The 24,474-nt window shown below is 32.9% G+C and overlaps 3 protein-coding genes across 5 annotated transcripts; 2 read left to right on the top strand and 1 right to left on the bottom strand.

Annotated features, from left to right (window-relative positions):
* Positions 1–4,005: 4,005 nt before the first annotated feature.
* Positions 4,006–10,012, top strand: LOC114181204 (uncharacterized). Of its 3 annotated transcripts, none has more exons than XM_028067589.2 (19): positions 4,006–4,217; positions 4,356–4,393; positions 4,501–4,523; positions 6,003–6,109; positions 6,194–6,245; positions 6,333–6,417; positions 6,630–6,720; positions 7,318–7,356; positions 7,508–7,575; positions 7,697–7,759; positions 7,884–7,939; positions 8,041–8,114; positions 8,258–8,350; positions 8,443–8,544; positions 8,775–8,855; positions 8,957–9,045; positions 9,163–9,178; positions 9,509–9,619; positions 9,705–10,012. In XM_028067589.2, the coding sequence occupies exons 1-19, from the start codon at positions 4,092–4,094 to the stop codon at positions 9,813–9,815; spliced, it is 1,425 nt and encodes a 474-aa protein (XP_027923390.2). In that variant the 5' UTR covers positions 4,006–4,091; the 3' UTR covers positions 9,816–10,012. The 3 variants fall into 3 exon arrangements, with proteins under 3 accessions (XP_027923390.2, XP_027923389.2, XP_027923391.2); XM_028067588.2 differs by having other exon boundaries at positions 4,007–4,217; positions 8,954–9,045; XM_028067590.2 differs by lacking the exons at positions 4,006–4,217; positions 4,356–4,393; positions 4,501–4,523 and adding an exon at positions 4,761–4,880 and having other exon boundaries at positions 8,954–9,045.
* Positions 10,013–14,134: 4,122 nt separating this feature from the next.
* Positions 14,135–18,876, top strand: LOC114181337 (Protein kinase superfamily protein). Its single transcript, XM_028067764.2, has 6 exons — positions 14,135–14,920; positions 16,074–16,195; positions 16,710–16,906; positions 16,998–17,172; positions 17,867–18,001; positions 18,343–18,876. Exons 1-6 carry the CDS (start codon positions 14,656–14,658, stop codon positions 18,547–18,549), a joined length of 1,101 nt encoding a protein of 366 aa, XP_027923565.1. The 5' UTR covers positions 14,135–14,655; the 3' UTR covers positions 18,550–18,876.
* A 1,536-nt stretch (positions 18,877–20,412) lies between these two features.
* Positions 20,413–24,474, bottom strand: CYP38 (cyclophilin 38). Its single transcript, XM_028067763.2, has 7 exons — positions 24,154–24,474; positions 23,226–23,516; positions 22,895–23,094; positions 21,869–22,104; positions 21,292–21,434; positions 20,998–21,069; positions 20,413–20,909 (listed from the first exon to the last, which is right to left on the bottom strand). Exons 1-7 carry the CDS (start codon positions 24,319–24,321, stop codon positions 20,682–20,684), a joined length of 1,338 nt encoding a protein of 445 aa, XP_027923564.2. The 5' UTR covers positions 24,322–24,474; the 3' UTR covers positions 20,413–20,681.

The following is a 24,474-nucleotide window of genomic DNA, read 5'->3' as shown; positions in this document are numbered from 1 at the left end:
GTTGTTTTGGGTGTGGAAAATTGAATGTGATATTCTGGAAATATAATTTGAGTTCAAAATGGGATTTGATTTGGGTATAAACATGTTGTTTTGCTTGAGATGGTATTTATTGTGGTCTGTGCAAATTTGATGAATTGGGTTGAAAAATTGGTTCTTAATTATGATTGGAAAAAGTTTTATTGAAATGGAAAAAAATTAGAAAACAGTAGATTAAACCAATTATACAAATCAATTCACCAATTATACAAATCAATTCTTTGTTCGGCTGATACTAAGAACCATCAAGAATCATGCACTAATGCTTAGATTTCGATAATTGAGTTTAAAGAGTTTATGATAGCAAAAACTATCAAAAATCATGCATCAATGCTTAAATTTAGATAATTGAGTCTAGAGAGTTTGTGATTGTATGTTTGATTTTTTCTAAGAATGTTTGAAATACCCTACTTTATGATAAAATCAATTTAATTGTTATATGTTTATTTCTTTTATAAACTAGCTTACCCTCTATTGTGTTTGTTGTTTTTCTTTTGTAATTATCATCTTTACTAGTGTGAGCAGATGAGGAAATGATTGTGGATTTATCTTAGGAGAAAAGATGTTGATGCAACTGCATAGATATATGATTGTGAGAGCTAGGTTTAACTTTTATCTTTTGAAAGTGGTTGTAGTTATGTGGTTAGCTTTTATTTTGGATAATTATAATAATTATGTGTTTGTTTCTAACTCTTTGTGGGTGGATTATCAGTTATGTGAAATTTCATTTAGTAGTATTGCACTGTTAAATTGAATGTTACAAAAGTTGGTTGCAATTATTTTTGAATTAGCATAATCAAAATTTGATGTTAGACTGTGTTTCCTTTGTTAATAAGTGTTTTTTTTCTAATGTCAACATTGTGCCTTTTTATTAATTTAGAGTTATTTTTTTGTTGATGTCATTTTTTTTATCAGTGTCACTATTTTTTGTTTTATGAGCATTTAAATGTTAGACAATTTATTACAAACTACACGTTTATAATTTACGGGTCTTTGATTAGTTGGAAAACTTCTCTCCAACTAACAATGACTTTTTTATCACAAAGACAAAATACATGTGTTTTTTGATGATTTAGTCTCGATCTATTTCCTACTATTGTTCACAACTAAATCAACTCAATGTGATTTTGTTTTTCAAGGTCAACAAATACTTTTTTTTTTATCTAACTAGGGTGTTTTCATGTGTAAGTGTCGATGGAAAAAAATATATTGATGTAAAGGTTGCTAATTTTACGAACCAATTTCCCCTAAACATTCAACGAATTCGATATCTTTCTTACTTAGATTTCAATAAGAATCTCGTGCATAACAAGTTTGTATTATGTTTCTTTTCATTTTTTGTTAAAGATGGAAGTGGAAACACAGTGATAGTAGATGATGTGTGAGGTAAACAATGTACAAACCCAAAGTGGTAGGTGTGATGATAAGAGAAATTGTAATCAAATAAGAAGAACACTAAAGTAAATTGTAAAAAAGTAAATTACCAAGGAAAGTAAAAGAACTTGTAATACAAATCAATGAAAGCGATAACCCAAATTGCAACAACCAACATTGAATTGACCATTTGTTCTATTCGTTACATTTCTCATAATGTATGTATTGTTCCACAATTTGTCACTTTCATAAAATAAAAAACACTTTTTTTTATATATTTTCCAACTCTTCCTAGACAATTACAAGATTTGAATTTAAATTTTGAATCAGTTACATGTTAAACCTATAATTACCTTAAAACTACCCTTAGTAGTTTTGGAGTCCATGTGGCTTGAGTAGTTGATATCCATTAAGTTTTTCAAAGTAGATATTGCTTTTGTCTTCTCGATTTACTTTTTTTTTTTATTTTAATCGATAATTGTTCTATGATTTTCTTTCTTCCTTGATCGACGTTCTAACATGGGTTAATAACCTGCTTCAAGCGAGTTACAAGTTTGTCTTATGGTGTCCTTCACTTACACCATATATGTAAAATATAAAGTGTGGGGCATTTTGTTTTTTGTTCTCCTTATAAGGCTTGGCCTTCGGTCGATCAAGCAATATAAGGCTTGATCATTAATTGATTGAGTGATTAAGGCTTGACCTTCGATTGATTGCACAAGACATATTCCACTAGCTTTTAGTCCCACAACGACTCTTGACATTGGTGAAAATGACTACAGAAAATATATGGTTGAAGGGTGAGATTTACTAAAGGAAGTATACATATTTGTGATAGTTTAAGTGCAATATATTTGACTAAAGAACATGGGTAAAACAAGACATATTGATGTTAGATGTAATTTTCTTCATATTACACTCACGAGAGAATTGAAGTAAAGACAATCAACACCAATGACAATCTTCCAAATATTTTTATAGAGCTACTTCATGACCAAATTGTTTGGTTTAGTTAAATGTAAATTACTACTAGTAATTGGAGAAGAAAGATGTATTCCAAGATAGAATTTATAAATTTTTGTTTTTTTAACTTCTTTTAAGCGTGTTTTATAATTTTTTTGTTAGAGTGTCTAATTATATAAACATACTATGACTAACTCAAAATATTTTGCAACCACTTATAAGAAAAGTCTCTACTTATTAGATACATATCAAAGTATAATAACAATACTTCTAAATTCTTAATTGTAAATATACGAAATATTATTTCATATTTATTTTAAGGTTAAATATGTTTTTAGTTTTTAAATTTGATGATAAATTTAGAGTTTGTCATGTTTTAAATTTAGATATATTTTGGTTCCTAAACATTAAAAATGAATAAATATAATATTTTTAACGCAAGTGCATGAAATTATTTTAACATATTATATAATGTTTTAGGTTGACGTTTGATATGTTTACATCATTTGACACGGTTCGACTCAAATGGTAGTCTGAAATACTATTTAACAACTAACAAAATATAACATTGTTCGATTAAAATGACTACATTAATTCAATTTTAAAATTTGAGATAAAAATATATCAAAACCTTTTTAAAAAAAAAAATTAATTTTACATCCAAATTAAAAAACTAAAAACACATTTAACCATTTATTTTATTATTGTTTTAACGAATTTTGTTTCGTTGTATTACTCCAAAGCCCAATTCAACACTATCTATACAATAAAATCAACTTTAAAAATATTAAAAACTAAGAGACTTCTTGTTAATACGCAAAGGAAAACATATAAAGGTTGATATATCATAAAAAAAAAAAACGTAAAAAATAATATTGTTTTCTTACAAATTCTAAAAAACATCATTTACATCTTTTAATTTTCTACATATCTGGTCAACAAACCAGCAGACTTGTTATGAATAATGAAATATATAAAATTTAAAAAATATAATAAAATATATGAGCAAATTTATTCATAAAATCCAAACAAATATAAACTATTAATGGAACATTAAGATTTTGAATTAAACCTAATGAAAGTTAAGGTCACACTTTTAATTCTATCTATATGAGCAAACAAACGAGTCTTTCTTTGTTGAAGCAGATATCGTTCAATTTACTCTTTCACTAGTCTTTCTTTTTCTTTTTCTTTTTGTTAAATAGTAAAATACTAGTCTCAACAAGCACGTGCATATTCTTCATTTTCAAGCACTGTGTTAATTTTTAATAACAAATTGTGTAACGAACATGCGTTTTTTGTTTACAGAGTGTAACAACCAAGCTTTTTTATGACACGTGCGAACCATTATTCCAATTTTAAATAAGTTGTCAGAAAAAAAATTCCAGAAGGTTACATCTCATCTGGCACAATAAAAAATTTATTTTATTGGAAATGTAATTTGTAAGTAAAGTATCCAACAAATTAGGGATACACAAATAAAAATGCATTAAGAAGGTTTAGTTTGATAAAAACAAATATTTATTTTATGAAAAAAAATGATGTTTTGGTAATAATATAATTATTTAACAATTGTTTTTATTTTAAATATATTAATTAGTTTTACAGTATAAATAGTGGTAGTCATTAATTTAAATTTGAAAGTTGAGATTCTAAAGACAGAGAGAAGGTGAATTGATAGTGTGGAGTTGATAACGGAAGAAGAAAGGAGGGAAGATATGGGGGCATATAGCCACATCGACGGTTCGTTGCCACCACCTTCCTACGCCGTCGTTTCAGGCCAAGATCCCAGGTTCTGCAAGCACGTTCACGACAACGTCCATGGCAACATTTATATCGATCCTGTAATTTCCAACGACAGTTGAATCGATTCTTTTCGTTTCTTGAATCTTATTTTCCTGTAGCTACGAAGAAACTGAAGCATACTGTTATTATTTTTTAATTAATCTGATTTGTTTTTTGCGTTTTGTTCGGTTTTGCAGCTTAGTTTGAAGTTCATAGATACTGAGCAGTTTCAGAGGCGAGTTTGAAACGTTTTTTGTTGTTCTGTGAGACGGTTCATTTCCACATCCTTGTTATGTTCTGTTTATTAATTTTTTGGTTTTGCTTTGTTTGTTTATGTTGCAGGCTTCGCGAGTTGAAGCAATTAGGTGAGTTAATCGTCGTTTCTTGAATCCAATTATAAGAGAGTTGTTTAGAAATTAGTAGCTGCTTGAAATTGAAATTAAATGCACTTACATACTTATTCTTGGCAGGGTCTTTAATGCATTTTATTTTCCTTTTGAACTCACAAATAATATTTTTGCTTTTAGATTCTTGAATTGTTGTGTCAATGGTGGGGGGATACGTGGCATGAAAGACCTTACTGCTTGGGATTTATGTAGGAAATTAGGTTAGAGTGGGACCAAGATTTTCAAGGGTTGTTGTGGTCATGGTGTCGTTGTGATGCTTTACATTTGAGGACATTGCAGGCAAATATGGCTAATGCAGCCACGGTTGTGGTCCTGGTGAGTCAAAAAAGACCTTGAAATTGTGGCCAAATTTGCAGTGTTGTACCATTTTTAAGAACCATGAGTGGAGTATATTTTTGAACGTTCCCGGCATCCGTTTGTTTAGTGATAATTTTAATTTGTTTGTTTTGTTGTGTTAGTTCTTGAAAAACTATCAAATACTTAGTTGGACTGCTATGCTATTTTGTTTTAAATTCTAGGTATCCATAGGCAAGAGGATTTTTAATGTCCGCTAGCTGGGGAATTTCGTGGGAAAGTTGGTTTTACTGCTTTGGGCTGTCAAATGTACTTTGTGAAGTATGCCAAGATCTTTGTCTTAAGTTCAATTTAAAATAATACCGCAAGAAGATGCATTTATTGGTCATCAATACTCATTTCTCATGTGTGTCATGAAATGTTTTGAGTACTTTTAATGAGTTTTACTTGCAGGAAAAGAGTACCATGCATGTATATAGTAAAACAGGTTTTGGAGTTTTGGAAGTTCATTTATACTTGCTGTATAGCTTAGTTCTGATATTGAAATGACACTATGTTCAAGAGTATAGCTTGACAATTTGGTATAGGTAAACTGCTTTTGCTTTTAAATAAGATTATTATACACAATTGCATGTGAATCTGTTAGTATGTGTGTGGGTATTTTGAAATTATTATATGCCAGTTTATAGTATGTTGAAAGTCCCACGAAGGTATATGTTGCATACATGAGATGAAACACAAATTGAATTTTAACGGAAACTTGAATATTTTATTATGCATTTTATGTTATGACATAACTAACACAAGGATGTCCATTATTTGATTCCCTGCTGACCACTGGCTGTAATAAATCTATTTCTATAGATAAAAAATTTGCCCTTGTAATGTAATAGAATATATCGAGGATTCTGTGAAATATTCATTTGGTCTCTCAGAAGATAATGAGTTTATTTCTTTGGTTACAAGGTAGTTCCTGTCATTTTCATGTAACCTGTAGTAGGAAGACAGTAGTTGTGAAATGTAATTTTTAAAATGCTGCTTCAAACGCTGTCATGCCATTGGTGCTCACATGGCTTGATATCCCCTTTTGAATATTCAGTATGTTTAATCTCTCCAATAAATCAATTTGTTTTTATGTTTCAGGTTTTACGAACATGGTTTATCCAGGGGCTGTGCATTCCAGATTTGAGCATTCTCTTGGCGTGTATTGGCTAGCTGGTCAATGTGTGGAAAAGCTTCATACTTATCAGGTATAAAATTTTATTTAAGTATTTTATAATTTTAAAGGTAAGGTCTTTCTGACAGGATGTTAATCTGTGTTTATGATCATGCAGGGCGTGGAGCTTGATATTGATAGATTTGATATTCAAACAGTGAAGCTTGCAGGTATGTCATGTTTCATGGAACTGCCATTGATTTTAATCCAATATAATTTCTTAATAATTTTTACTGCGGATGCCTTATTTTCTGTAGGACTTCTGCATGATGTGGGTCATGGTCCTTTCAGTCACTTGTTTGAACGGGAGTTTCTTCCCCTAGTTATCAATGGTTCTGATTGGTAATCTTATTTTTACCATTTTTATACAATTTTGCATTTAATGATCTAATTTATTTCATTTTTCTCTGTATTTTGGCCTTGTAATGTTTAGAAAAGTTATACTTTTGTCAGTAAATTCCTTAGTTGAGATATTATGTTTTATCTGATTTTTTTTTTTTAAAATCATTTTATGACCATAATTCATTTAATTCGTGTCATTTTTTATGTTGTAGGTCTCATGAACAAATGTCGGTCAATATGGTCGATTATATTGTTGACGAACACCGTATTGATGTTGACTCCCAGATGATAAAAAGGGTCAAGGTAAAGCTACTGCTTACCATTGTTCTTTTCCTGCATTAGATTAAGTGTCTTCAGATTTTGAGCATCACTTCCTTAACCATCATAAACGTTATGTCTGATAAATTAACAAAGTTGTCGGGTAAGTAATAAATTGGGTGATTAGGCAGTGTAGACCTGGAAACAACTTTCTTCTAGTTTAGAAGCACTGTAATTCCTCTAAACGTAATATATATATATATATATATATATATATATATATATATATATATATATATATATGTATGTGTATGTATATATGTATTGAACGTGCAGATAGCCAAGGTACATGTTGAAAATATTTGCCTTCTTTGTTCAATAGTTGCCATCAGTAGGAAATGTGTGTTCAAGCTCTGCCGTAGACTTCTTCAAAACATATTTAGAAGGTTGTCTAACATCCATTTTCCCCTCCCCACTTCTGTGTCTGGATATACTAATTTGAAAGAGCAATTACGCGGGTTTATGTTCTCAAATATTTGTTTACTTATTCTGTATTAGAAGCATATTGCATCTCTCATATAAATGGAAAGTAGAAAGTGGTTTGCATCTTCATTCTCCTAAGTAAGTCATTAATGTTGGCAGGATATGATACTGGCAAGCTCTGAATCTGCTCCTCCAAGGGTAAAGTTTTTAATTTATTCTATTTTATATTTTCTATTCTCTAGGCTTATTAAAAATTTTGATGGATGATTTTGTTTATTCTTACCAAAGTTATTTGTTACCCGTGTGTCCTTTTTCTTTTATATTTTTTCCCCAATTGTTTGTTATTTAGAGCTCAAGTGGGAAAAGTTTCTTGTATGATATTGTTGCAAATGGGCGAAATGGAATTGATGTTGACAAGTAAGTAAACAGAAAATTTAACAGTCAAATCTGGTTTATTGATCCTGTTTACATTCTCTCTTTCATGTATTCTTTGAGTTATGCCATACTGTAATACTTTGTGGAAACTATTGCTTTGCAGATTTGATTATATTGCCCGTGACTGTAGAGCTTGTGGTCTAGGATGTAATTTTGAATTTCAAAGGTTTCATGAATTTCTTCAAAATGACTTAATTCTTATCAGTAGTTTGATAATTTTTAGCTGGAAAGTAAACTTAAATAAAGGTCATGTATCACTTCTAGCATCTTAAATTTTAATTTACCTACAGGTTATTGGAGACAATGTGGGTTTTGGATGATGAAATTTGTTATCGTGCTAAGGACTGTTAGTGTCATTCCTCAAAACATTTTTTCATAATACACTTCTGATTTTCCTATCAATTGTGTTTCTAATTGTTCCTTGCTCTTGGGTGTGCAATTTGCTAGACCTTACCATCCACAAAATGTTTGCCACTCGTGCTGATCTGTATAGAACAGTTTATACACATCCAAAAGTGAAGGTATGTAGTTATTTTGTTTGGAAGATTATTTTATTTTAGGTAGATGTAGACCACTCCCTTTCACCGATTTTTCCGTCTATTTAATATCCATAGACTTACCGGTCTCGTTTTTACAGTTTCTAATCCCATCTTGATGTTTTCAGGCAATTGAGCTTATGATAGTTGATGCACTTGTTCACGCTAATAGTTATTTGGAGATTTCATCTAACATACATGATCCTTCTCAGTACTGGAAGGTTACAAGGGCTTCTTACTAATGAGCTTGTGTTAAAAACATTTATTCAATGCTCTTTTTAATAATAAAATGTAGTTTACTTAAAAAATGCAGCTGGATGACACAATAGTTAAAACTATCGAGACAAGTGCAAGTCAAGAACTAAAGGAGGCCAGGGAGTTGATCTTGCGGATTCGAAGGAGGAATTTGTACCAGGCATGTTTTTAACCTGTTGCTTTTCTGTGATAGTTATCATTACCTGCTGCAATCACCTATTAGGTAGTGGTATTTTCTCAAGCTGTTTGACACGAATTCTGTGTAAACTTGTGTGGATGTGTCTAAATTTACATTACATTGGTCTAAAATGTTTGTGTGATTAACAATTTTGCATTTATTAAATTTTGTATTTAGTATTATAGAATCTAAGGATGAATTTTGTTGTGCAGTTTTGTAATGAGTACCCTGTACCAAAAGATATGCTGGACAATTTTAAGAAGGTCACTGCTCAAGATATTGTTTGCTCTCAGGTCTTCAATCTGGTTAACCCTTATCATTTGCAAATCATATCTAATATTTATTTTTTCTCTTCATTGAGAAAGTTCATTTTTTTTATGTCATTTGGCAGAAGAGTGGTGGAGTTACACTGAAAGAGGAGGATTTAGCTGTTTGTAATGTCAAAATTGATTTGACTCGCGGAAAGCATAATCCCCTGGAGAGGTATAGAGTGAAGAATAATCATGCTAGCTGAATATAGACCTTTATTTTGTTTTAGTTTCCTAATATGTTGTCCTAATTTATTATTTTTTCTCTTTTTGGTGCATGTTTCTGTGGCAGTATCCACTTTTTCAAGGTACATCGACAAACCTACCTACCTATCTTTTTATCAAAATATTTCTTTAATCTTATATTTTAATTGGTTTTTCCAGTGTCTATATTGTATTAGTGGATGATGTCTTCTTTTTTCGCATTAGTAAACCCTCTTACCTTGTGCAGTTTGACAGTTCCTGTGCTAATTAGTTTTAGTTTAAACTGTTTTTTATTACTTCTGTTGGGATACTGGGTTTCAATTGTTGGAAATTATTGACATATTTAAAGTAGCTTCGTCCTTATCATTGGTGTTTAATTTGGAATTTGAATTATGCTAGTTGTATTGAGTTTCCTTGTTCAATAATGTATTCAGGATTATGAAAGCAATGAGAAATTTACAATACCTGATGAGCGCGTAAGCCACTTGCTACCCACATCTTACCAAGATATGATAGTTAAGGTGTACGCCAAAAAGCCAGAACTGGTTAGTTTATCCTATGCTTGTTTGAACTTCTTTCCTTTACACATTCATGTTGGCTTCACTAACCTTGCTTTGTGCAATCCTATAGGTGCAGGCAATTTCAGAGGCTTTTGAAAATTTTCAATTGAAAACATATGGGATAAAAGCACAGGCACATGCAACACCACAGAAGAAACGACGTTACAATCCAATTCTATGAGGGAAAATGTATCATTACAATGATGCTATATTTTTTTTTTCCCTTTATTCTGTCTCACCCTTTTTTGGTATACTTACATATTCCACAATGAAATATAGTGTAAGTCCATAGAGAAAATGGGACACACTCTGAAGCTTGTACTAGAGTTAACACATCAAAAAAATCAATTACATATATGGCAGTGGTTAATTGCAACAGTTTCATGTAGCTGTATTTGGCAGTGAGAGCAATATTTTCTTGTCACTGCTAGTTGGCAGTCTCAAGTTGCAAATGTTTCTGAAATCTCATGTTGATGACAAATTGGTCCACTCTTCATGGATGAGAATGCATCTATAGTCTCTACCCTTTTAAGGCTACTAACCACTAAGCATTCATTGTGTACTACAATTGTGTCCAGTTGGAAGAAAAAGTCATCTAATTAACTTAATTTCATGTAGGACAAATCCTTTCTTGGATAAAACTGATCGTGGGATTTGACCCCAAGGCCAGGAAATAATGCTCGATTGCCAAGTTGACTCCTTATGGCAGAAAAATCTAAAAGCATATGCGTCTCGTGACAAAGAAAATTTGTGGTGTTAAAGCTAGTAAGTCATAACCCACGGTGCTTATCTTGATAGCTTAACACATTTCATGCGTAAATCACTGATGTGATTTTTGGTGAATTTTTCCTTTTTAAATCATATGAACTATGAATACAGAGTTTGCTTTAACCTGTAATAATGCCATCAAAGAGTCGAAACAAACAAGAATCAAGTACACATATTACTAAAGAAATGTTTTGTTAAACTAGCTATTGATGTGGCAATTCCTAAACAGAAAAATAAATAGGAACAAAAGAGGCTAACAAAATTTATTCAGATATTTAAAGCAAAAAATGTGAAAAAATTGAAAACCCAAAATGGTATTAAATCAAACTTTTTCCTATGACTTTCTTTTGGATCCATTGTGTGTGTTGGGAAGAGGCACCCTAATTTTAGTTTTTGATGGTTATGCCTCTGAGATCACGGGTGTTACTACTTGCTGCTGATAGCTCTTAATAAAAATCTCGAGCATTTTGCGATTCAGTTGAAACTTGGCCTCGTGATTCATGACTATGTTGAGACTTCTGAGACATCTTTTTGGTCACATTAAAGTCCAAAGTTGGCATTCACGGGTAAGCATTAAGCACATCATCATACAAACTGCAATGTTGCTTACCCTTTTGATTCATTGCAAAGCAAATGCCTAAAACTCCTTATTTCCTTTTTAGTATTTTCTTTTTGAATAAAACTTCACGCACACACATGAGACTTGTCATACAAACATATACTCCACTATTTATTAACATTTAAAATTTTGTTGAAATTCTAGATGTCGGTGATGTTTGATGTGAGTGTTCAATAAGTTCAATATGCCATAGCACCCTATTTACCCTTCTTAAATTTGGAATAGATATCTAGAATTGGATATTATTTATTTATTTATTTAGTGATTGGTGAAGATAAATCAAGTCCAGCCTGTATCCTAAATTATGATAACGTGTTAACTTTTTTGTACTCATGATTCCAAAGTGTTAACACCGACTACAAACATCGTGATCATTGAAAATTTGAAAGCATCTCAAAGGGAAGCGAATTCAACAGAAATCATTGGTTTTGATTCACCCTTATAAGTTTGATATTTCATTTTTCAGTCACATATGGTGATGTGATGATCCTACGTTATGTAGATGCCCATTGAAAATTAGTTTGATTCTTCCATTTGCACCTTCTTGAGCTTATGTTATCTCACAAGAATGAACTTTTTTTTTTGTTTATTTTTATTTCTCCTATGGGGTAACATAGAATATCACATTTGATGGCCAAAACTCACTTTCTTAGTTATGTTCACTTTTTTTTTTTTCGCATTTTAAATTTCTCATGCTTTTGTTGGAACAAAGTATATGAAAATTCAAGTGTAACCTTCCCCAGATGATCACCAGTTATAGGTTGTCACTGAAATTCTCTTTGAGCCCAAAGAAGCATTTTTTTCCTTTATTGGAAGAAGTATTAAACAAGCCAATACTAGTGAGACATTTGGTTTGTACTAAGCCATGCAGGAAGTCAAATTGACATTAATGGTGAGAAAATAGTCCAGGAAGAACGAATTATGAGAATTCATTTCAATGATGACTACAACAGGAAGAAGAAGAAGCAAAAACACTTTTTTTTTTCTCTTGTCACTTGAATGCATGCATGGATGTCTCACCAAGAAATTTCTTATTGACCACCATAACGAGTTTGGCCAAATGCATATTGTTTTGGAGTTTGTTTTATCCCTTTGATATTAAGGTTTGGTTTATCTGAAATTTGAAATAAATATGATTTTGATTCTCTATTTTTTAAGCATTTAATCTTTTAAATTAAAAAAAATACATTTAAAACAGTTTAATACATTAAAAATGTGTTTTTAAAACTCGTTTGGTTCTTTAAATATTTAGAAAATAAGAATGCATGTTTTCAAATTTTTAAACTAAAATATATATTTTTAAAATTCAAGGAATCAAAACAGAAAATCATAAACTAGATACACAGTTCTTTTATTTCAATTTTTATTTTCTCTTTGATGATGATTAATTCATTAGTCTTGCCTCAACCAATATTCCACACATTTACTATAAAGCAAATAATAACATATTTATAAATTTTAATTTAATTATAACTTTCATTTATAATAAAATTGATGCTTTTAATGATGATTAAATTCAAAGTTATGTTTATCATCATACTAGCCACAAGAGTAATTATTTTATACTCGTAATAAGAAGAATTAATTTTTTTGATTTATTCTCGAAAAAAAATTATCCAAAGACATAATTTATGATTTATTTTAAATGGATGCATGAAGAGGCACACAGGTGAACATGAAACTTCTCTAAAACTTCATTCCCTTTGTACTTAAAAATTGCTAATCATTCATCTATATTTTTTAAAATAAATAAATAAATAAATTGTTATGGTTCTGTCTGACATGCCTTGTTTTTATCTAACAATTTCCATACATTGCTTATTTTTACCACTAGCATTAAATTTTGCTTGACTATTTTGTATGGCATTAATTTCATATAATTACTATTTATTACTTTTCTTTAATTTTCATTATATCAAAATTACTTGTTATATATAGTTTTCTCATCTTTTTTATTTCTTTCTCTCCTTTGTTTTTCCTATTTAGATGAATATCCATATATCATTCTACTAAATTAGATTATTTTCAATTATCTTCAGTGTCTCGTTAACCATATAAATCAAACAACGTGAAAAATGTAAGAAAATAACTCATTTCGGGTATCAAAGTAGTCCTAAATAATTATTTTAATGATTAAACGATCATCCTCTCTCTATCATGAACCTAATCCATTGGTTTCTCTACAATTTTGCTGCTACTGTCTTATTGTTTATATTGGATAAATTATATGTTGATTCGACATGTCACAAACCAATAAGAAAAAAACAAAAGCAAAACTCTGTTTTGTCCCTGTATGATGGTCAGAGTGTAAATTAATGAAACCATCACCTTCACCAAATTAAAAATTATGTGATATGAAGGGTTGGACTCATCTAAGTGATGCTACCTACAATGGTGGACAAATAATCATATTTATTAAACATTAAACATGTGATTAACAATTTAATATTGCAAATTGAAATTTATATTTTTTAAATATAAGGTATTGTTTTAATCTTTGTTTATCTTTTTATAAGGCTTTTTTTAGTTATCTCTTGCTTTAATGATTTATTTTACTCAAAAAGATAATGATTTTTACATTAATAATTTTATAATGGTTAAAAGATATTAGATTTGCATTTAAATTAAAATATAAGTTTCTGAACCATGTATATCAGTTACAAATATCATACATTCAAGAAACAAGTTTGCATCCTAAAAATAAATTTTAATATTTCAAAAACTTAATCTCCAAAATTTAATTAGGATGTACTCTTATTTTTCTCCAAAACAACAACTTTATCAAGCATAGGAGTCTTAAGAGTGAGATTTTTTTTTTATCCAACTCATCAATATTATATTGTTGAAAAGTTATAATATTTTGTAAGTATGTAATGAAAAGTTTAATTTCATTATCTTTGTACATGAAAGAGTATATATTAAGAAATCTCAATACATATGTTAGCATTAAAAAAAAATTCTCTAACTCTAAACATAGATATGTTACAAAAAATGAATGATGATGACAAGAAGTTACACAATTGCCTTTGTGACAAAGTGACTCCTTTAACTGTTTGCATGATCACCCATTGATGAAGCCAAACAACTTGTCTGAAAGGGATGGGAACATGTAAAGGTGCAATAACCGTGAATGCCATCAATGAAAAATAAAAATAGAAGAAAATGAAAAAGGAAACAGAAAAACAAAGACACACCAAACAAGAGAGAGCCACAGAGACGCACAGAAAGAGATCTTTGGTTTCAATAAATTAGAAGAAGTTGAAGGTTTTGATAATCGGAGGGAACCAAAGTGGGGCAGAAACACACGTCGTGTTCAGGCAAAATCCATGTGCCCACATGGATGATTGAGAGAGAGAGAGAGAGTGAGTGAGTAAGGGTGAGAGAGTGTTATATTTAGGACCTCAACATCACCACAGGTATAACAGCAGCAGCACCTGCAGTGGCAGCATAAACATACACAGTAGTAGAAGAGGAGAGACACGAGAGACCCACCAAGGAAATTTTGTTCAAGACCAGAACTTGGTCATAAAGTTTGCATCTTTTGATGATTTTAAGTGGCACGAGGTTCAAAGTCCATAGTGGGGTGTGGTGAATTTTATTTTGGAGCGGGGGAGGAAGAGAAGAGGTGAGAGAGATGAAGAAGAGTGAGAGTGGGGGGTATGTGAGAGCGGATCAGATAGATCTGAAGAGCTTGGATGAGCAGCTTCAGAGGCATCTTAGTAGAGCATGGACTATGGAGAAGAACAAGGAGAAGGAGGAAGAGGAGGTTGAAGGAAGGTCCACAAGAAGCAGACAAGAATGGGAGATTGACCCCTCTAAGCTTGTCATCAAGACTGTCATTGCCCGTGGCACTTTTGGCACAGTTCATCGTGGGATTTATGATGGACAAGATGTTGCAGGTAGTACACTCTCTTGTTTTGGTCTCATACTTGAAGTGTTTTGAGTTTTCGTTTGATGTTTGTCTCTTTGTTTTATTATGTAACTGACCAAGTCTAGAAAGAAAGAGGAAAAAAAATTATGCATGGTTTGTTTTTCCCTCCCTTTCTTGCACTGTATTGTTTAACACCACGCCCATGTGCAAGGGGGAAGTTTTATTCACTTATGGAAGTTCATGCAGATGCAGTTGGTGCTTTTAAGGTGTACTTGCATAATGTGCACATGCTCCCAAACTGTAGGTTTTTTGGTTTTTAGGCCTTCTTCTTTTGTGATTGTCAAGGTTTCATTTCATAGGCAAGTGCATTATCTACGATGTCTTGCTTGACTTTCAATGGGAGTGTTATGAAGGGTTCGAAAGAGTTGTTCAATCTTATGTATTATTTGGTCTGCAGATCCACTGTTTAAGTTTTATTTTGCATGTTCCTTGTGATTTCGTTTTACTTGTACCTTTGCAATCAAGCAAGCAACAACTTTTGGTTGAACATGACTCTCTGTTCTGCTGTTTTTTGTTTCCCCAAGTTCTTTGAGAAGGCATCTTAGCTGATAGTGTTTGGTTAGCCATAACTGCCTAGCATTGAAACTTTGTGGATCAGGATTTGCACAATCCGTGATTCACAAGATTGAGTACCCTTTACTCCTTTTCTTTTTGTTTTCCCTGGAATTCACAAGATCTAGTTGACTTGACAGTTATGTGCATGAACTTTAGTGTTTATTTCTTTTTCAACTTTCTTGTGTTCTTGGTTATTACTGTTGTGCCCCTTATTTTACCACCATGGGGTTGTATAAGGATTTAAAAAAGCAAAAGGGTTTAAGTTGATTGGTTTTTATGTTGCCACACACATTTCTCGTTCATACAATATTCTTCTAGTCGTAGCCAGTTACAGGAGCTCTTCTCGTGAGAGTTAAAATCATCAGTGATGGCAATGCCTTTTTGAGATTTCATGATTGCCATGATGATAACAATATGCTAAACTTTATTATCTTTTACAGTTCCTGGATGCTAAACCTGTTCACCCTGCATAAATTTAGATGAATGAACAGTTTAACTTGTGAATGTGCATGCATGCTCTCCTGCTTCCATAACTTGCAATCAATCTTCCATTTTGTTTTTCTCAGTTAAGCTCCTTGACTGGGGAGAAGAGGGACATCGATCAGATGCTGAAATAGCTTCTTTGAGAGCGGCGTTTACTCAAGAAGTTGCCGTTTGGCACAAGCTTGACCATCCTAATGTAACCAAGGTAATATTGCTCCTTCATTCTTCACTTGCCTTAATCATGTTTGTCCTTTATCTTGTGCTGTGGGAACGGGTAACTCCCTTTAACAGGTGGTATAAGTTCTGTTACTTGCTACTTAGTCAAAAGATGATGAACAAGATGAAAGGGAGAAGATAAATGATGATGAAGATCTTGAGATTTAATGTGTTACTTGAGGCTAATATTGGACTATGTTCAAGCTGGAAATGTGGTAAAACATTCTAGGACTACAACATTGCCAGAATCTCAAATAAATTCTCTTAAGATTTATTTTCTGTTTTGTCTCTAATATGTTGGGGCATGGGAAAAGGATTAAGTGGTAGTTGGGTGGGTGCATTAAGATCTGCACCAAGGGGAAAAACCTGTGCAAGTGTACAGGGCAGTAATTTGGTCTGGTCTTCAGGTTCCCCCACAAGTAATGCATGAAATTTTCATCATAATTTCAAACATTTATGTGAGAATCTGCTTATTCATTCTTACTGTCAAATCTATTTTGCAGTTTATTGGGGCAACAATGGGAACATCAGAGCTACAGTTACAAACAGAAAATGGTCATATAGGCATGCCAAGTAATGTTTGTTGTGTTGTTGTTGAATATTGTCCTGGAGGCGCTCTGAAGACTTATCTTATTAAAAACCGAAGAAGGAAGCTGGCTTTTAAAGTGGTTGTTCAACTGGCTCTTGACCTTGCAAGAGGGTCCAATCTTTTTGCCTTATCTGTGTCATATAAGCTCAAAAGAATAAGCTTTTTTTTTAAGCCTGAAAAATCTTTATTATTTACTTTACAGGTTGAGCTATCTCCACACAAAGAAGATTGTCCACAGAGATGTTAAAACAGAAAATATGCTTCTGGACAAGACACGAACCTTGAAAATAGCTGATTTTGGAGTGGCTCGGATTGAGGCTTCCAATCCTCATGACATGACAGGTGAAACCGGAACCCTTGGTTACATGGCTCCTGAGGTATATGCTCCAATTCCTTTCAAAACATCTCTCTTGTGCATTGTACTTTTGGGATTTGTTTCAAACACTCATTAATGTCTAATTCGTGACTCTGCATAGACAAATTTTTTGAACTCTTAGACGTGTTGAATGTGGTCAAATCTGTTGTCTAACTAATTGTGAAAGAATTGAGATGATCATTCTGCTCTTAGAAATATAGTGAAAATTCACTAAAACAAGTTCTTCATTAAAGTATTTACCATTTTTGGAAAAATAAGACATTGCATTGTTCTATTACTGTCTATACTTTTATCAGGCATTCCTTTGTTTTATAATTCAGCCATCAATTATGTATATCTCCATGTTCGTTTTGATACATAAGTACTGGAAGAAATCTCTACATCAGAAGGTCCCATTTACAATTAATGACATCTTGAACTTCAGCATATTATCACTAATCTTCAGATATTTACAGCATCTAGCACAAACATTGTTTTTCTTTTTCCTGAAAGTATTCTAATGACGAGTCTCTTCAATACGAGCCATTCATTTAACTGTAATTGACAGTTCACTCTCTTTAAACACACAAGCCTTGGCATATATTCTGCTTATGTTACAATCATAAATGGTTTGGTTTTGCATAAGTAATCCATGTTTTGTTGGAATAGTAACAGATGTTGTATCTATGAAAATCTTACCTGAAGAAATTGAGCAGGTTCTAAATGGTAATCCATACAATAGAAAGTGTGACGTGTACAGTTTCGGCATATGCTTATGGGAGATATACTGCTGTGACATGCCATATCCAGACCTTAGCTTCTCCGAAGTGACGTCAGCTGTAGTACGGCAGGTATATGAAATAAGGACATTTACCTCTGACAACTGATGTTTTCAAAATCCAAAGTCTGATTCCTACTCATGATATTAAATAAGGGCATTTTTGTTCAGATTCAAATATACTATTTTTTTACTTCCATTATACATTCCTTAATCCATGTGCTTTAACCTTAAACATCATATAGTTATGGGAAAGAGTAGTAGTATTTGCTAACAATCACCGACTTGGACAATTGTTAGTTTGTTTGCAAATGGTCTCATACAATCATATCTGATGTTTATGCATTAGTAAAGTAACTATTCCAACATGTTTTATGCATACAATTGTTAACTAGAATCTTTGTGGAACTGCAGAATCTGAGGCCAGAGATTCCACGATGTTGTCCTAGCTCTCTGGCAAATGTGATGAAAAGATGCTGGGATGCGAATCCTGACAAGAGGCCAGAGATGGATGAAGTGGTGTCCATGTTGGAAGCTATTGACACTTCAAAGGGTGGAGGTATGATCCCTCTTGATCAGCCTCAGGGTTGTTTATGTTTTCGGAGCTATCGAGGACCTTGAAAGATTTTTCACTGTCGAGGAAATCGATTATGGAGGGATGATATACAGCATTCTGGAAAATCAGTTTGTATTTTATTTCATTGAAGGAATAGGGAAGAAGGAAGACTCAGGATGGAATGCATACACAAAAACTGTGAAGGCCATAGTTAATGATGAGCTCTGCAATTACTTGTTACTTTGTTGGGCTATAATTTTTGTAAAGCTAATTGTGCTCTCTCCTCATTGCACCCATTTTTATGATATTTTCTATGTAAGTTGTACACTTGACAGTAGTAGCATGGATTGTTCCAACACTAATATCAAAGTCCTGAGGGGTCATTTGATGTCCTTTGAGCTTACAAGTGATCTGTTTTGGGAAAGATCTGCTCATGTGCAGAAAGACACCTATAATAAATATATGGAATAAATATACAATTTGGCTGTAAAACATGTATCTGTTGAGATTGAGGAAGCTTTTTGTTTATCCAATTCACATTTTAAGTGGTACAATCTTACATGATATTTTAATTATAAAGAATCTCATGTGAGAATATCTGATTCCCTTCAGAATGGTAAGCTATATATCGACAGTTATGAACATATGATAAGAAAGAAGTTTCAGAACTTTGCTTATAATCTTCAGATCGAAAAGGTTTTTAATTCTTTTCGAAGTCTTAGATATACTATAGATAAAGTTAATTTAAAATGTATAAGTATATGCAAATTTGGTTTTATAAATTGATTTTGTAGGTTTGAGTTAGATTTAAATTTTTTTTTAATAAATTGTATAAAAAACAAAGTAGTTGATCTAATTTTTACAAACATTATCTGAAGGTAACCATCTTCTCAAATCAAGTTTCTGCTTTAAATTATCTGTGACTCTGATCATCTAAAATGTTCGTTAATGGGGTCACTTCCCCTGAAACTCTGCTATGTATAAAAGATCCTTCATTTGAAATTCTGATTGAGATGTACATGAAGAATTCTCTTGTTCTACAACTGTTTCTGATAGGTTAATGATATCTTCTTCCATTTTATTTATTACCCTGCAAAACAACAGAACTAGAGACTAGGGAAGTTCAGTATACCTTCTTTTGGGTTACAGCTTCAGAAGAAACTTCATCTAATAAGGGACCCCTTTTGAATCAGCTCTGCATCACTAGGTCATGCTTCAACTGCATAAATATGGCTGATTTCAAATGTTGCAAGCAACTTCTGCTCAAAGATTCTTTCCATGGTCGAAGCTCACAACGACAGGTATAGAAAATCGCATAAATATAAGCAAAGAGAGTAGCTCCACTGCACATTCTTGGCCATATCTGATGTTGGAGGTGAGGAAGAAAACTGTTGGGAAAACAATGACCTTCACATACTCGTAAAATTCGGAATACAAGTTGGATGATGCAACATCCACCACAAAAGAAAGATGCTTTGTTCTCTTAAGATTTTCTTTTCCTTGCTGAATGTGTGAAAGAGAATCTTTGATAAAATGTTGTTGTACAGTGTTGTCTTCAATCCTTTAAACAAATTCCCATAATATTAGTGGAAGAATATTTCCACTTTCGAGCAGAAAATAATACATCGATATTTCAGACGTGATAAAAGAAGGAAAATACTGTACAGAAACTCAGACAAAGAACCTTTGATCAAAACCGTTGTTGAGTTGCATAAGTTTTTAATATTGCCCAAGTCTAATGATTGATGTAATGTAATGATGGTACAAAGAATTATGTGAAGTTCTTCATAAATGTGTATATTTATGTAGCGTTATTACTCAGGTAAATATAACCATGACAAGGTTTTTGGTCTAAAATGATAATGAGTGTTGATCCATTCATAGTTGATGTTTGTGTTCAAAGTAAACAAATAAAATAATTCCACAACTTCCTCATTGAACAATCATAATTTTATTGATGAATTGGTGGAATGAAAGTTACAAGCCGGGGTGGTGAATAGTCTTAAAACATAATAAAATCTCAAGCTGTTGAACTGAATGCTAGGTTCTAGTAAAATGAATATTTGCTTTTCTGATAACAATGAGAAACTTAAGAGAGTAAACTTTCCACAGTAGAGCCTGCACTCCTGAATAGCCTTGAAGCAAGTGACAACAAACACTCATGTGGTATTTGTAGAAAAAAGCACAGAAAGTTTCACTAGCCAGCAATCTTGTAGCTTGGATTCACCAAATTATCAAGGCCAGAAACTACTTGAATAGATTCTATGACATCACCAACTTTGAGGTCTGCCAAGAAATCCTCGTTTTCTGTTACATAGCCAAAGACAGCATACCGACCATCCAATATATTGGCATTACTAGGAGTTAGCTCACTTTCTTTCAATAGCCAAAATATCTGGCTAGAGGCAGAGTTGTTCTCAAATTCCTATTCAACAAAATAAAAGGTGTAAGTAAAAGCTAGAAAAGAATATTAGCATGCTTAAAGAACAGCCATGTCAAAGACTGATTCTCACATCTCTTGCCATTGCCATTGTACCGAAAGCATTAAATGGAAGCTTTGTTTGAGCCTTGTATAGACCAAGCTCCTGTCCAAACAGATTATTGCCAACAGCAAATAAGAAAGTTTTCAACCTTGAGACGGTTAAAGGAACATGTTTGGAAGTATAAAATAAAGTTACAAAGTGAAACTTCATCCAAGAAAATAATACTAGTAAAAATACTTATTTCTTCTGATCATACAATGAGGTCTTTGATACAAATGTGCAAAAGTACACATGCCCCAAGAGTGATAAACAGGTGAAGATTACCTCTAAAGTTGCCCCATAAACAGGTGCCTTTTCGCCATTCACCGTAATTTCTAATGGTATTGTCCTGGTTTTCTCTGTACTTGGATCAATGAAACCCTCAGCAGGGCCTTCAGGATCACCAGTTTGGACGACAAACCCATCCGCTGCATAAAATTAAGACTATCTTGGTGAATTTAAACTATATGAGAGAGTTTCTACAAATTAAGCTCATATATAGACTAATTTTAGTTTACAACAAAGTTCATTTCATTTTTTCTTTTTATTCTTTTTTCTCTTAGAAGTTTTTGTGCAGAAATTTGTCCATACACACCCATACAAAATTATAGATATCAAGATCATTCAGCTACCATGACATAAGATGAAATCCAGCCAATTCATTCTCATAAAGAATTAATAATATATATGTATACATCCTTCCTTATCATTTCCTGTTGTGCAATGAGAGAAACTGGTGTACCTACTATTTATTTCTAAAACATAGCTAGAGAAGGCCTAAAAGATTATTTACCAAACCAGCTATAGCTGAAAGGGAAATCACAAGAAAAAATGCATGTCCAATAGAAGTCATATTTGTTACCTCTCTGGATTTCCATGCCATCATAGAAGTGCCTTTGAACCAAGTCAATGAAATTTCCAGAAGTTACAGGGGCATTGTAACCATCAAGAACAATGTGGAAAACGCATTCTTCCAGATTTGGATTGTCTTTAATCTTGACCTTCATATCCACTGCTGCTCTCCCCTTCAATAAGGGCATATTTTGGTATTCCTCGGGCACTTCAAATGGGAAGCCATCAACCATGTCTTCTTCAACACTGCAGAAATGCAATGCCCCAGGAACATCTCAGCTGCAGTCAATGAAAGGTTCTATATGAGAAAAGTCTTTCTCAAGAAGGTTAATTTTCTAAGTCCTCCTCAATTTTCCACTGTTATGAGGAGGACTCAATTTTTGCCAACATCTGAGTTTGGACTGAGTTTGTACTCAAAAACAGATCAAACTTATGAGGTTTTACAACCAAATCAATCTAGAGGAATCGTGCTAAAATGGTTGCAAATCTAGTATGCAATACCAGGTTGTCCAAATGAATGTTTTTCAATGGCTACCTGACTAACTAAACATGACACTTTGCAGTACAGTAGTTAGTCAGACCTTTAGATTTTAGGCACAGTTAGGATATAGACAAGTGGTGATCTACTGGTTGTACCAATAGTGCGGCTCTCGGACTACATTGATGTATGACAAGGTTAAATTGCTTTGCCACATCGGTTTAAGGTAAAGCCTACTTGTATCATTGAAGCAACTAACCCTTAATTCTGTCAGTTCCTAAGGAACATGAAGTGCTTTATATTGTCATAGCACACACCTATCCATTTTTCTGCAATTCTAATAATAGCAGAGTCTCAGATTCTTAATGATTAGCAGATAGAACGGACACTTAGAGAAATACATCATGACAGAGTTATAACATTTCAGGAATCCACCAATCCGTCTTTCATTATTCCAAGGAAGAAGAAAAAAAATATCCTGTTCTTATTGAGCACGTGTATGGAAGGATAAAGGTCTTTCTGTGGTTCACATAAGTGATTTTGAATTGAGATGCTTACCCTCCAACATATTGAAGAAGCTCTTTCTGTTTTGGTGCAACTGCATCTCGATTCCTATCCTGTACTATCAGTTCAAGCTCATCAATACCAGCTTCCAGCTTACTAAGCAGTTCAACTCCATGTTCTTTCTTTGACTCGGCTAAACCAGATATAATTAAACTCTTCCCTTGCTTGAGAGATCGAGATGCCTGTCTCACATTCTACATTCCATGTAAAGTAAATCAGCTTCAATCCCTAAGGGAAATGAAACACAAAAATCCAAAGCACAAGCTGCATACACAATCAACTTCTACAGATTGAAGAATAAGAATCTTTAAATCTTATGTCTTACTCTTTCCACAGAGTCAAGTGCCTTGACTCCAGCAATCTTGAGACTCTCTGTGATATCTTCAAGTGGCTTTTGTACTTCTCTAATGGCCTTGTTATCAATAGGAAGAGCATATCTCAACAATGCCCCAGGGTCCTTAATTGGAGGTCCAGATATCAAAACAGACAGATCAGAGAACACAGAGTTCGCTGCTTGAGCATTGGTAGGCCACCCCAATGTAGGAACTCCTGTTATTAACCCAACCGCCAGTGCTATAGATATAGCACACTTCTTGAAGGAAAATGACTTCTCATTCTGCACCAAAATACAACACAATAAGCTTTGGGGCTGCAATTCCACATTGCAGCAATCTAAAGTTACATCGTAAGCATAAGAACACAAGGTCGAGAGAAAACAAATAAAGTACATAAACTCTTTCTAATTGAAAAGAACACAAAAGCAAAATAAGTTCACACAGATAACAACTTAGAAATTTATCAAAACATGTATTCCCAAATATTCAGTATATACAATTATCACTGTAGATAAAGGCAAAGTGATTAACTAGTTGAAAAAACACTATTATTTTTCTATCAATGCTTATCTCTGGACCGAAACACTTGACTCAAGTAACTTAAGTGCATTTGGGGCAAATGTAAATCCCAAATATTCACTTTCTCAGGTATAATAGCAGCAGAGAAATTTGAACCTTTGAAACTGCTTATCTTTCACACTGTAATGTATAGAGCTTACACTCTCTTTCCCTTGTGAAATGCACTTCTACAAGTTTCCTTCTTTTAAGAAAATTAATTGTATTCAAACATGAGATGAACAAGAAAAGTAAAATGCTGATTGGGAACCCACCAAATATCCTCCCCAGATGAGCATAATCACCGTTCATGACAAACAAAGAGCATCTACAATCACAAGATCAAATTTTGAAGAGACTTACAAGGTTGTCCTGAACTTCAGAATGATGGGATGGTTGGTTAGAGCAACGAGCATTGAAACCTCGGAGTCCTCGAAGTGGGTAGGACAAACGGCCAGAGTGTGTGGTGTTGGAATTGAACCATTTGGGAGTGAGGGAAACACAGTAGTGGCAGGGGATAATGGCTGCCATTGAAATGATGCCAACAAAAACTTCAGAGAACAAATTTCATGTGACACAAAATTGTAGAGAAAGAGACAGACAATGAAAAGCAGTTAGTTTGATAAGGTTTTAGGCAAACTTTGAGGTTTGTGTTGTATAAGGGATGGTTGCAAAAAGGGTCAC

This window comes from Vigna unguiculata, chromosome 4 (genome assembly GCF_037176805.1).
Source record: "Vigna unguiculata cultivar grain cowpea cultivar isolate G323 ecotype 2 chromosome 4, ASM3717680v1, whole genome shotgun sequence".
Taxonomy (NCBI): Eukaryota; Viridiplantae; Streptophyta; class Magnoliopsida; order Fabales; family Fabaceae; genus Vigna; species Vigna unguiculata.
The sequence above is the reverse complement of the archived record's forward strand: the minus strand, read 5'-3'. Positions and strand labels throughout refer to the sequence as shown.